This window comes from Oxyura jamaicensis, chromosome 14 (assembly GCF_011077185.1).
Source record: "Oxyura jamaicensis isolate SHBP4307 breed ruddy duck chromosome 14, BPBGC_Ojam_1.0, whole genome shotgun sequence".
NCBI classification, from domain to species: domain Eukaryota; kingdom Metazoa; phylum Chordata; class Aves; order Anseriformes; family Anatidae; genus Oxyura; species Oxyura jamaicensis.
In genome coordinates, this window is record NC_048906.1 from 2,068,608 (window position 1) to 2,080,870 (window position 12,263).

General features: G+C 50.1%; 1 protein-coding gene across 2 annotated transcripts in view; it reads left to right on the plus strand.

Moving 5' to 3' along the window:
- The window catches only part of SOX8 (SRY-box transcription factor 8), a 22,702-nt gene extending 10,655 nt beyond the window's left edge, over positions 1-12,047 (plus strand). The window contains exons 2-4 of one of the 2 annotated variants that reach the window (XM_035339723.1): positions 6,917-7,414; positions 8,575-8,813; positions 9,720-12,047. In XM_035339723.1, coding sequence (XP_035195614.1) covers positions 6,972-7,414; positions 8,575-8,813; positions 9,720-10,456 — 1,419 coding nt within the window. In that variant the 5' untranslated portion in view covers positions 6,917-6,971 and the 3' untranslated portion in view covers positions 10,457-12,047. Of the gene's footprint in view, positions 1-6,739; positions 7,415-8,574; positions 8,814-9,719 lie in introns of those variants that run through there. The other variant, XM_035339721.1, reaches the window with a different exon arrangement.
- Positions 12,048-12,263: the final 216 nt, after the last annotated feature.

Here is a 12,263-nt window from a genome sequence, read left to right on the forward strand (position 1 = left end):
GCGCGATGGTCTCTGAGAAAGTATCTGTTATCAGGTGTAACATTATTCAATGCTTTTCAGACTGTAAACCAGTCCCTTATAAATGCCTCTTTTGTTTTTCCAGTTTCCCATCACTGCTGCTTGCATTGTTCTCATTACAAAAAAAAAAAACACCACACACACACACACACACACACACGACATAATGGTGCATTGTATAGGCAAAGAAAAATAAGCTATTTGTTAAAGGCCGCGGGTATACTGCAGTTTCGCTCTCCCTTTGGATTAGCCACAAGGTTTGGCTAGATAAATTTAAATAGATGTAAGCTAATGGTTTCCTTTGTGAGGTCTTTATGAAACTTTTACAGCAAATTCCACGTTAAATGGCAATGTCTGTAAAACAAACGGGATAATTGAGGAAATTACTGAGGAAAAGTGGAGGGCTTAGACTAAAGATTTAGGAAAAAGGGAATAATTGGAGCTGGGAAGGGGATGCTGAGCTCGGGCGGTTTTCATTGCAAAAGATCGCCCTGAGGTCTGCCAGATGCTCAGGCTGGGACAGTAGCGGCAAGGAGCAGCAAACGAAACCGACCCACGCTCGGGGGACGTCGTGTGTCAACGGCGCCTTGCATCGATACGAGCTGCAAAGTTTTAGGTATATTAAATTGCATAAAAATGTTGTTACTCTTAAAGGGCTGATCCAACTCTCATAAAAGGCAATAGAAGCCTTCCCTTTAGCTCTACTGGAAGATGGATCAAGCTATAAAGGAAAGCGCACAATAAAATGGTGGATTACAACATTAAATTACCTCCTCTCCGTTCTGCACTTCACGCTGGTACGCAGCTTTGTGTGGACTGTCATCTGTGTTTGGTTTTCCGCTCACTTTTTTTTACTAGCTTTTATTTTAACGTTGTGATTTTTGCTTGCATTCCCTCTTTTCAAACAAAGGTATCATAAAAGAAAACAACGTAAAAAAAAACAAGCAAGTAACACAAACGAGATATTTAAGAGCGAGGCTCTGAGCCTTCGTCTCAAAGGGAAAGTGATTCATAAATGTCAGGCCCGCAGGCAGGCGCAGAGGCATCATTGATGCTGATCTTCATTCAACAAAATGCGAGCCGCCACGTCCCCCCGCCCGACCCTATTTTGCTGTGTTCCAAACAGCTGCAAAAGTGACAGAGAAACAAGCATTTACTGTCACAGCACCCAGCAGCTGTCCCCACCAGCACCTCAACCCTGCTGTCCCTGGCACCCTAAATTACTCTGTGTTCATTCAGGTCTGGTCTTTCCCCCCTCTGGCTGCCAGGAATTGGGTTTAAATAAAACAGAGAAAGTGAATGTGTGCAGAAATAACTATTTTGTAAAGCAGCATTAACATTTGGGGACTCCTCTAAAGAAAACATACATTCACTTACATATAATACTCTTACACACAATCCCACTGAGCATTCAGCTGTGTCTGCTAAATGGGAGATGGGGATCTCACAAAGAATTTGGGAGCTTCCTTCCACTAGTCAAGATTTTTCCAGCAGTAATATTTTTTCCATTAAAATCTCTGATCCTTCCCTGTGGAAATCTGATCTTTAACTCCAGGGTTAGCAGGATTAGGACTGAAAAGGATTTTTGGAGGAAGAATTACTTTTTTTCCTACTGTATTTGTACAGCGTCTGTCACGAGGGGGTGTTGATTCAGAAATGGGATTCCTAAGCAGTACTCTAGGACAAACAATTAATAATCCAGTCATCCTAAATGATAAAACTGCGGTTCTCCATTATTTTGAAAAAATGCTGTCCAGCCTGCAAGAAGAAAGAGCAGATCTCTTGTTAGTGTCTCACCTGGCCTTTAAACTGTAATTGTCATCGTAAAGTCTCGGTGATCACTCAAAAACAAATTTTGCCACGTTACTGCTATTTTAGAATGTTTGAACAGATATCACACGGTCACATATCTTTTCCTTTCTGCTGGTTTTGGTCTTTACACATACAAGTTTTCTGAGACCAAAAGAGACGGCTGTCCCTTTTGGGTTTGTAATCGCGTTCACCGCCGGGTCCGTGGCTGCCAGCACCGCAGCGTGCAACGGCAGGCTGCGAGAGCTGCACGACGAAAACTCGGAACAAGCCACTCGTTAACATTTTCCCCTGGGATATTAAAAATTAATAACCATAAAAGCATTTGTTACTAAGAGCTATTTTATTTTATTTTAGCAGAAATTCCTCTCCGTGCCAAATGCAGCATGTAAGGATTTTCGTGAAGCACTCGTTGCCCTTGAAGTCAAAGCTTCCTAAAAACAGGTTCCTTTTTCACTAACGTATCTGCCATTCTGAAACCCAGGACAGGACGTAGGAATCCCGTGCACTCCTCTGCACTTGCCTGTTAAGCAGGAGAGAGGTCAGTGGAGTCCTGCCCAGTGCAGGTGTGCAGAGTTTCTTGTATCAGCGCCAGGTGAACGCTCACGGGTTGGGAAAGAGCTGCTGGGGGACATGTTCCTGCATTAACTTTGTCCTGCAGCTGCCAAACCTTTCCTGTCCAGAAAAAGGAGGGACACATGAGCTCAGCACCCCATTAACGCAGTAAAAACTAATATTAACTAATATTTAAGCCTCTCTCTTTTCACCCTATTCTCAGCAGGCTGCAGCAGCTGTGCAAGGGGTGAGAGCTTGCTTCCAGTCACCGGGATGTGAGCCTCGAGTCCCAGCTCCTCGCAATCCACAGAAACGTCTCTAATAATGGGCTCAGGATGAGGCTGCACAATAAAAACTTGTTATCGCAGTGGTGGGAGCACACAGTGACTGGAACGCAGTAACTCTGATGGGAGCACACGGTCATTTTTCATTCCTGCTGTGCAGGTGACACCAAGAATTTTGAGAGCACAGCTAAACACAGTGGTGGGAGCTATGGAAATGCTGAGGACCAAATACCCACAACGCTCATTAAAATTTACAGGAAGGTTCTGTCCCTTCTACCCCTCCAAATGGATCTGACTCCTTAGATTCCCAAATTATCCAGAGCAACAAGGCTCATCTCACACAAATGGATGACAAATTTTGGACCAAAACTGATCTGCAAGCAGCTGAGCAATATAAATCTAGGCTTAGAAGTGTATGAGCAGGCACTGGTTGTTCACAAGCACGCAGTGTAAGATTGGACCCAATGCTACGGCTCTTCTTCAGGGCAAAGCTTTTCTGCTCTTCAGATACTATTTTAATTGAAATTAACTGAAAGTTGCTGCAGATTTTTATTTATTTTTTTTTTCCTGTTAGAAATCAGTAGCTTTCCTGAGAAGGACTGAACCTCGTTTTACAGAAATCTCTGAACTGCCACAGAACTGCTGTGTGCTCTGGGCAGAGCATTAATCCTGCAGATGTCAGGGGCTTATTTTAACACGATGCATAGGTTACTCTTATCAGATTAGGGATTGTTTTTTCTTCTCCCTGTAAGGCTCTTTCTATTTGCTCTTTGAAATTCCCATGTATAATCTGCTCGCAGTTCAAAGGTAGCCAATTTTTGAAAAATGATAACTTTACCACTCAGTCAGATTGAGCGATAAAGCCCACCTTTTGGCTGGGCCTCCCCAGCCAGGGAGGGAGCGCACATTGCAGAGCATTTCCCATCGAGTGCAATGTTTCCCACATGCTCTAAAAATGACTTCCCAGCTTTACGCTGCTGACAAAATGTCCCCTCCCTCGTGCCAGTGTGGCACTGACCGTCTGAAGCCAAGGCACACGTGTGCTCCTGCAGAATGAGTAGGTACAGAGGAGAGGAGTCAGGGTGCTCCTGTCCCACGGTGATTCTGGGGGCTCCCGGGGGACAGGTGACAAAGTGAAGGAGCCAAGCACACAGACGTGGTATTTAGTGCCTGATCCCAAGCAACGCTGGTGCAAGCTGGCCAGGATCTTTATTGTAGACAGTGTCAGACTTCAGAAAAAATGAAGCAACATTGCCAACATGTATAGGTGCCTGACGGACTCCTACTGCACCCGCTCTGCCAAGAACAGCCAGCTTCTTTATCCCCCTGTTCCAAATCCCTAAGCCTACCCCGTTCGGGTGCACTCTTTAAGCCTCCATCGGGCAATGTGGGTGTCGGTGCTTCCCTCCCCAGCCTGCAGTCCTGGAGGTCCTGAGGTCGGGGCCTGCCCTGCGGCGGGCTGGGGACTGGTGTCCCCGTGTGCAGCTCCAGGCCCATGCTCTGCTGTGGCACATCAAAGAAAATCGCAGCGGGATTCACAGCACCGCCATCCCTGCAGACCCGCGGAGATCGCTCCTGCGAGAGCTGCTGCTGGCTGTGCTGGAGCTGAGCCGCGAGTCAGAGAATGAGCCAAATCACCTTAAAAACGGGGCAGGAGACACCAGCACCAAATGCTGGCCCTCCCAGCTGCTGCGAGACCAATAAGCTGCTGGTTGGAAGAATCACTTACGTTACCCTCTGTCCAGAGAGCACCGAGATGTAAATTATGACCGCCAGTGACAAGACGTATGGAAATTTGAGAAGCGGCTCATCCTATCGCTCCCCCTGGCAGGGAGCAGGAGCTCCCCAGAGCAGGCTGTGCGGTCTGTTTCTTCTTTGGCCACTGAGGGACGGTATAATGGGATGGTGAGGAAATAACCCCTTCTGGTTAAGACCAAAGGGCGTGAACCAGGACAGAGCAGGAGCCCGGCAAACAAAATCACTAAGATAAAAATACGCTCACACCTTCTGCGGAACTGAAGCTGCAGCGTGGCTGTACCTGTCACCTCTGTCCCTCCTGTGCCCTCCCCAGCCAGAAGATAATTTCCCTGCTTCTCGGTAAGCTCATCAGCATCCCTGCCCTAGCACTGCTTCTTTGGGGCAAGATAGAGAAGCACTAGGCCAGCTCTGGATCACGGGTGTCACCACAGGACCTGTCCCACAGCTCCATCGTTTGCCCATCCCTGTGCAAACACCACGGGCCCTTTGTCACCCAGAATTTCGACCTGAGCCCCTGTGAGACAAATGACGCCACTTGAACCCGCTCGTTGCAGCTCGGAGGGGGGGCAAGGCAAGGCAATGCAGCTCCCTCCACCTGCTCAGACATGAGATGGTTTCTGCAAGACCCCCAAGGAAGGCGTGAGGCAGGGGACGTGCCAGGCACTACCTCTTCACCCTGCCCACCTCCGGAGTAAGAGGAAGCAGCTCCCGAGAGTTGTCCTCCTCCTCCTCCTCCTACCTGCTTTTGACAAAGCGGAATTCAAGCGTGTGGGCTGGGAAATGCACTTCCCTGCCTGGGGCAGAGCTGGGGAGCTGTGCGAGGCAGCAGCACGCAAGGGGGGGGGGGGGGGGGGGGGAACAACACTGCCAGTCCTGGCCATCCTTGGGGGCTTCTGCTGCAGGAATGTGGTGTGTAACTGAAGGCAGGGAGGAGAGGATCTCATCCCCATCTCCACGAGCTTGTCCCATAGCCCCAGCCACGCAGCGAGGTTTGAATCTCCCGAGGAAGGCGCTCGCAGGAGAGGCTGCCTTTGGAAGAGGCGCTGAGAGCTGCGATCGTTGCTTTGACTCAGCCGCCTCTGAAATGAATGAAATACAATTTACCTGACTCATAGAAATCCAGCGGGGTGAACTTAGTGCTATGAGATCCCGCAGTGACAGGCATTACAGAAATGCATGCTATTTATTTGTCAACTGAGAAAAGCTCTGCCAAGCGTCCCGCAGCACTGCTGAACCGCCGGTCTGAAGCCCTGGGACACAGAAACCCTTCCACAACCTCATTAAGCTTTGGCCTAGGCCCTGGAAGAGACGTTTGGTTTATTCCTCACTCACAAGGCCAACAGATGTAGTACGGCTTGGGGCTTAAAGGCTTTTTTTTTTTTTTTTTTTTAAAAATGACACTTTATAAAATTGTATTTTTAAAAAACCTTTGCCCAAAGGTAATTTGCTTTGTGGCTATGGAAACTGAAAGCTGAAATCTTTAAAGATTATACTAATAAGGAAATGGGAAATTTAGGAAAAAAAATACAAAATCCTGCTTTGCGCTTTATCGGTGCACAAGCATTTTCTCCTGGGAGCAACACACACGTCCTGGCACACACAGACACAACCGGTGTTACATTTACACCCAAAGCACACACTTTATTTCAAGTTTACATGTTTTATGTTGATTATACACTGCAGCAAACAAACAACATGCTCCCCCCCATTCCCATTACTTTTAAACGCTGAAGCGCTCAAAGCATTTGCCCGATTTCCATTTTTTTCCTTGTAAATTCCGTTTTTTTCCTGTAAATCCTGTACTTCACGCTGTTTTCCCGGGGAAGCAGCAGCTAAACCGGGGCTGGGGAGCTGCTTCTCCCCGGGCAGAAGCGGGACTCGGCGGGTAACGAGAACCAAACGCTCCCAACAAACCCTGCAAAAGCCGGGCTCGCTTCAGGAGGGGGTGCGGCAGAACGAGCAGGGCCGACCAGGGGCCGTTGGGGGGCTCCGGGGGCTCTTTCCCCCCCCGGTCCCCAGCAGCGCGGAGCCCCCGCAGCGCCCCGGGGCAGCGGGAGCACCGGGCCAGGGCGGCGGGAGGGCGGGCAGGCTCTAAGGCCCCGCCCCTTATGGAAATGAGCCCCGCCCGCTCCACCAATGGGAAGCGGCGCCGGGGGAGGAGCCGCTCGCCCTCGCCTTAAAGTCACTTGTTGCCAGGGGCCTCGCTTCGCACTGGACGTGGAGCGCGGCGGCGGGCACGGGGCGCGGAGCGGGGCGCCGGGACTGCAGCGAGATTTCTGTTTTCCCTTCTTTTTTTTTTTTCTCAATATTCTCATTTTTTTTTTTGCCTGCCGAAATTCCAGGGTTTCCGCGTTTTTCCTGCGTTTTGCCACTTTTAGATTTTTTTTTTCCTTTTTTTTGTTCTTAAACCTTCGGCAGCCCGCGGAGGGGTGCGCGGCTCCGCCCGGGCACCCGGTCGCCCTCGGGGCGGCTCAGCCCCGCGCCCCCTTCCACCCATTGCTCGCCCTCCGTCCCCGGCCGGCCCGCCCGCCCCTCCCGCGGCCACCAATGCTCAACATGACCGAGGAGCACGACAAAGCGCTGGAGGCTCCGTGCAGCCCCGCGGGCACCACCAGCTCCATGTCCCACGTGGACTCGGACTCGGACTCGCCGCTGTCCCCCGCCGGCTCCGAGGGCCTGGGCTGCGCCCCCCAGCCCGCCCCGCGCCCCCCCGGCGCCGCTCCGTTGGGAGCCAAAGTGGACGCGGCCGAGGTGGACGAGCGCTTCCCCGCCTGCATCCGCGACGCCGTCTCGCAGGTGCTGAAGGGCTACGACTGGAGCCTGGTGCCCATGCCCGTGCGGGGCAACGGATCGCTCAAGGCCAAGCCGCACGTCAAGCGGCCCATGAACGCCTTCATGGTGTGGGCGCAGGCCGCCCGCAGGAAGCTGGCCGACCAGTACCCGCATCTGCACAACGCCGAGCTCAGCAAGACCCTGGGCAAGCTCTGGCGGTGAGTCCCGAGCCGCTCCGCACCGCTCCGCTCAGCCCCTGCGGGACCCGCTGGGCTTCGCCGCGGGGTGCGCAGCCGCCGACCCCCCACCGCTTTTGCTTATTTTTTTTCCTTCCCCCCCCTTCTTTCTTCTTTTCTCCCCTCCTTTAACTATTTTTTTCCTTTCCTTCGCGTCTGTCCGTCTGCCCGCGGGGGATTCTCGAGCCGTTCCGGAGCGCAGCGCAGGAATCCCCCGCAGCGCGCCGGCCGCCGAAAAACCCCGCTGCGGGGCCGGGCGCTGCGCCGAGCCCGCTGCGGGTCCTGCCCCTGCTGCGGCACCCTCGGACTTCCCCTGCCCCAGCCGGGATGTGCAGCCCCGGCCCGCTTGCTTCCAGCATCCCTGTCCCCGAGAAACTCCGATTTTTTTTTTTAATTACGTCTCTTACAATAGTTTTTTTCTACTTTTTTTTTTGTCTGTCTTTACTTTCTTGCTGCTTAACAAGCTGTAAAACTAAGCAAGCCCGTTTTTAGCGGTAATTTTAATCTGCTCTCTCATTTCCCTCGTTATCTGTAGCGCTACCCACTGATGCAAACTTTTTTTGCGGGGCGCTCTGCTTTCCAGGGCTCGCGATGAGCTGCGCGTTACTGCCTTACTCTGCACCAAACCCGCATCTCTCCCACCCGCTTGGGCCAGCGATGCTCCCGCTGCGGGCTGAGCCTCCCCGGGAGCTTGCAAAGGGAGGTTGGGGTGGGGGAAGAGTTTTAAAAAGAAATAATCCTATTGCTGTTGCCTTCGTGGTTTCTTTGTAAGGACTAAACAAAGCTGGAAATGGGCAGCGCTGTTGGTCATGGCGAGGGGGTAGTGTTTGTAGGACAAACACGGAGTAATATTTGGCTAAGGGATAAAAAGTGCCATTTAAAATGGGCGGGGGGGGGTTGCTTTGCCTGGTTAACAATATCTGAAATGATGCTTTTTTCATACTTCTGTAACTCATTTAATACACTTTTGCAGTATGATTTAGCTTTTTTAGCTACTGCAATTTTTTTTGTAATAAACTTTTTGGTCAGTGCATGGGAAGTGGAGATGTATGAAAGTAGATTTAAAAAAAAAAACTTCTAAAGATGACATTAATTTATTTTCTCTTCCTTATTTAAAAAAAAAAAAATCAATCCCCAACCAGTTTGCTAAGTGAAAATGAGAAACGTCCGTTCGTGGAAGAAGCTGAGCGGCTCAGGGTCCAGCACAAAAAGGATCACCCGGATTATAAATACCAGCCACGGAGGAGGAAAAGCGTAAAAGCTGGGCAGAGCGACTCCGACTCCGGAGCTGAGCTCAGCCACCATGCGGGCACGCAGATCTACAAAGCGGACAGCGGGCTGGGGGGCATGGCTGACTCCCACCACCACGGCGATCACGCAGGTAAAGAGCGCTGTGGGTGAAAATCCTGCAGGTCCTGAGCATGTTGCTTTGAGACCTGAACCAGCAGGAACAGGCTCATCTGCCCCCAAGCCCATGCGGGAATATTGGGGGGACTGGGTTCATCCAAAGCCGCAGAGCTGTGGTTTTATGCCAGGCTGTATACATGGCCACAGTTTTAGTTAGTAAATGCTTGTCTGGTCCACAGTGCGATAGGAAATCCCTGAAGTGCTTAAGGACCCCATTTTTGCAGCAGGACCAGGAGGGCGGAAATTAATTGCAGGGTGATAGGGTTAATAATGCATTTAGCATGTGAAGGGTGCTTGGGGGAGTGGGCCCCATAGACACAGCATCCCCCCAAATCTCCCTGCTTCTCAGCAGCGCTGTGAATTGGCAGCGGGTGCGTGTTGACAGATTCCAGGAGGATTGCGAACGTCCTGCAGCTTCAGACGCGTCTGCGCTCTCGCCCAGCCTGGCTGGGGATCCGGCCCCTTCCTGCGCTGCTGGGACAGCTGCTCTGCTCCAGGAAAGCAGGGCTGGCTTCAGGCTGCCCGCTTGGAGGGGTACCTCTGAGTGCCCCGGGTTCCACTCCCAGCCGAGGGGCGGTTTGTGCAGTGGGGCAGTCCTGTTGTGCATCAGGGAAGGACCCCCATGGGGTGCTGCGTGCTCCCCAGCATCTCCCTACCGCAAGCTTTGCAGGCGGTTTATCCCACCTGAGGATATGGTTGCAGAGGGATGTCAGCCACTCCTAATGTGGGGCTATAGATTTAAATTCGTTCCCCCTCCCAATAGGAAGAGGAAGAAATTAGTGTTTTTTGTTGGTTTTTTTTTTTTTTTTTTTAGCCTCATGGAGGCACCGAGTGTTTTGTGGCTGCGCTCCTTAAAGCCTTGCTCTCCCTTTGTCCTCAGGCCAGACCCACGGGCCACCCACCCCACCCACCACCCCCAAAACTGACCTCCACCACGGCAGCAAGCAGGAGCTGAAGCACGAGGGCCGCCGCCTCGTGGAGAGCGGCCGCCAGAACATCGACTTCAGCAACGTGGACATCTCGGAGCTGAGCAGCGAGGTCATCAACAACATGGAGACCTTCGATGTGCACGAGTTTGACCAGTACCTGCCGCTCAATGGCCACGCTGCCATGCCGGCCGACCACGGCCCCAACGCCGCCGCTGGCTCCTACGGTGCATCCTACTCCCACTCGGCCACGGGCACCGGTGGGGCCAACCAGGTGTGGACTCACAAAAGCCCGGCCTCGGCGTCGCCATCATCTGCCGACTCAGGCCAGCAAAGGCCGCACATCAAAACGGAGCAGCTGAGCCCCAGCCACTACAGCGACCAGTCCCACGGCTCCCCCGCGCACTCCGACTACGGCTCCTACAGCGCCCAGGCTTGTGCCACCACCGCCTCCACCGCCACGGCCGCCGCCTCCTTCTCCAGCTCCCAGTGTGACTACACAGACCTCCAGAGCTCCAACTACTACAACCCCTACCCTGGCTACCCCTCCAGCATCTACCAGTACCCCTATTTCCACTCCTCGCGGCGCCCCTACGCGACACCCATCCTCAACGGCTTGTCCATCCCGCCGGCCCACAGCCCCACCGCTAACTGGGACCAGCCGGTCTATACAACCCTGACGAGGCCTTAAAGGATGCGTGGAGCCCCCGAGGGCTTCCCCAACGTATGCACTAATGAAGGAATGAAGACGAAGAACGTGGAGTGCCGCGATAGTTTCCGAAGTGCCTCCTGAGCCACTGGGAACTCTGCTCGTTGCGACTGGATGTCCCCTTGCTTCAAAACTCTCTCCAAAAGGACAGAGCTCTATTTTTCTTTAAATAAATAGAAAAAAATTAAATAAAGGACCAGCGATTCCTTTTGAATAAATGAAGGACAGAACCATTTGACTCCTCTGTGAGGACTGAACTGAACTTTCTCGTCGTGGAAGCTGACAAGTGCAAAAATGGAGCGGGGGGCGGGGGGGGAAGGAAAAGACGTTCGAGACTTTAAGGGTCTATTGCAATGTGAGAAACGGACCAACCTTGAGGGCAAGAACTCACTCGGACCAACGCATATGAAAACCGAAAACCCGGCGATTCCGTGTAACAATCTTGTGGGAACAAACGAGTCTGGTGGGACCAACCGATTAAATGTCTGAAGTATTTGTTTTTTTTAGTCAAGAGTTCTTCTAAGCAAGGTTTGGCTGTAATTAACATTTTGTTTTGTTTTTTTGGAAGCTTAAAGTGTTTTTTTTTTTTTTTAAATCTGTTAAATATGTATTTATGTTCTGTATTATTTTGTCTTTTAATTAATGAAGTAATTTTGTGCAAAAAGTAGAATTTTAAAAGATTTTAAAGATGGGGTGGGGAGGGAGCATAAAAATAGTGGAGATGATACAATAAAATGGTGTTATGAGTCTATAGATTTTCTTTGGTTTTTGTTTTTTTTTTGTTTTGTTTTTGAACCGCTGCAGCAGTCGTGCTTGAGAGAGGGACTGAATGAATCTGCCTCACGCAGACCTGGTCACGAACAGGAAACTCAAAGGGGAATGTAAAATAAGGAGGGAGGGAAGTGCAACGCTAAGGGCTTGCTGCAAAAGTTACTAATTAAATTCGGAGGCTAAAACAATTGCAAAAGGAGCAGACAGCAAGATATTTTTCTGGCTACCTGCTTTCAGGCGGTAAAATTGGATTTAAGGCATTGCAGAATCTTTGTACACTTTCAGAACCAGGACTACTTTGTAGGAAGATGTAATTTAATGAGGATTATCAACTTCTGCTTTGATTTTTGGCTTCTAGGGACCAGATATCATCCATCAAGCTGTGAAACTAAAATCTTCTCCACTAAAAAAAAAAATTTTAGGTACTTAGTTTTAGACTAATATTTCATTGATATATTTCTACTTCTTCCATTGTATGCTGAGCATATAATAACCATCTATTTTATGGTAACTTGTGCCTTTAAAAACTTTGTAAATCTAAAAACACATTTCAGAGGTTATCATCTTTTTACCTTTTCTACATTTCCTACTCTTTTTCTAAAAATATTTTTTGCATATTTCCTTTTGGGGACGTGGGGGCGGGGGAAGATACAGAAAATTCATTTTTATGCAATCTATTTTTCTGTATAAAGTTTGAAAGACTTTGGCTGTTACTTATCTGTTCTCTTCACTAGCTTCTGACTAAGCAATGCTAACTTTTGTACAGATCAATTTGATAAAATTAAAAATTGCTTTTTATCAAGTCTGTGTTATGTTTTCTTTCTGCTTCAGCCTATTTCTGTGCCGAAAAGAAACTCGGAGAACGCTTTTGAAAGAGACAGGCTATTCAGAATAATTATTCAGAATAAAATACGTTGACCAAGGATTTCTGTTCTCCTATTTTTTTTAATTCTTTCTCTCTTTCCTTGTATTTAAATGCTGCCTTGCTAGGAGATTTTTGTTATATTTTTACTTCCTT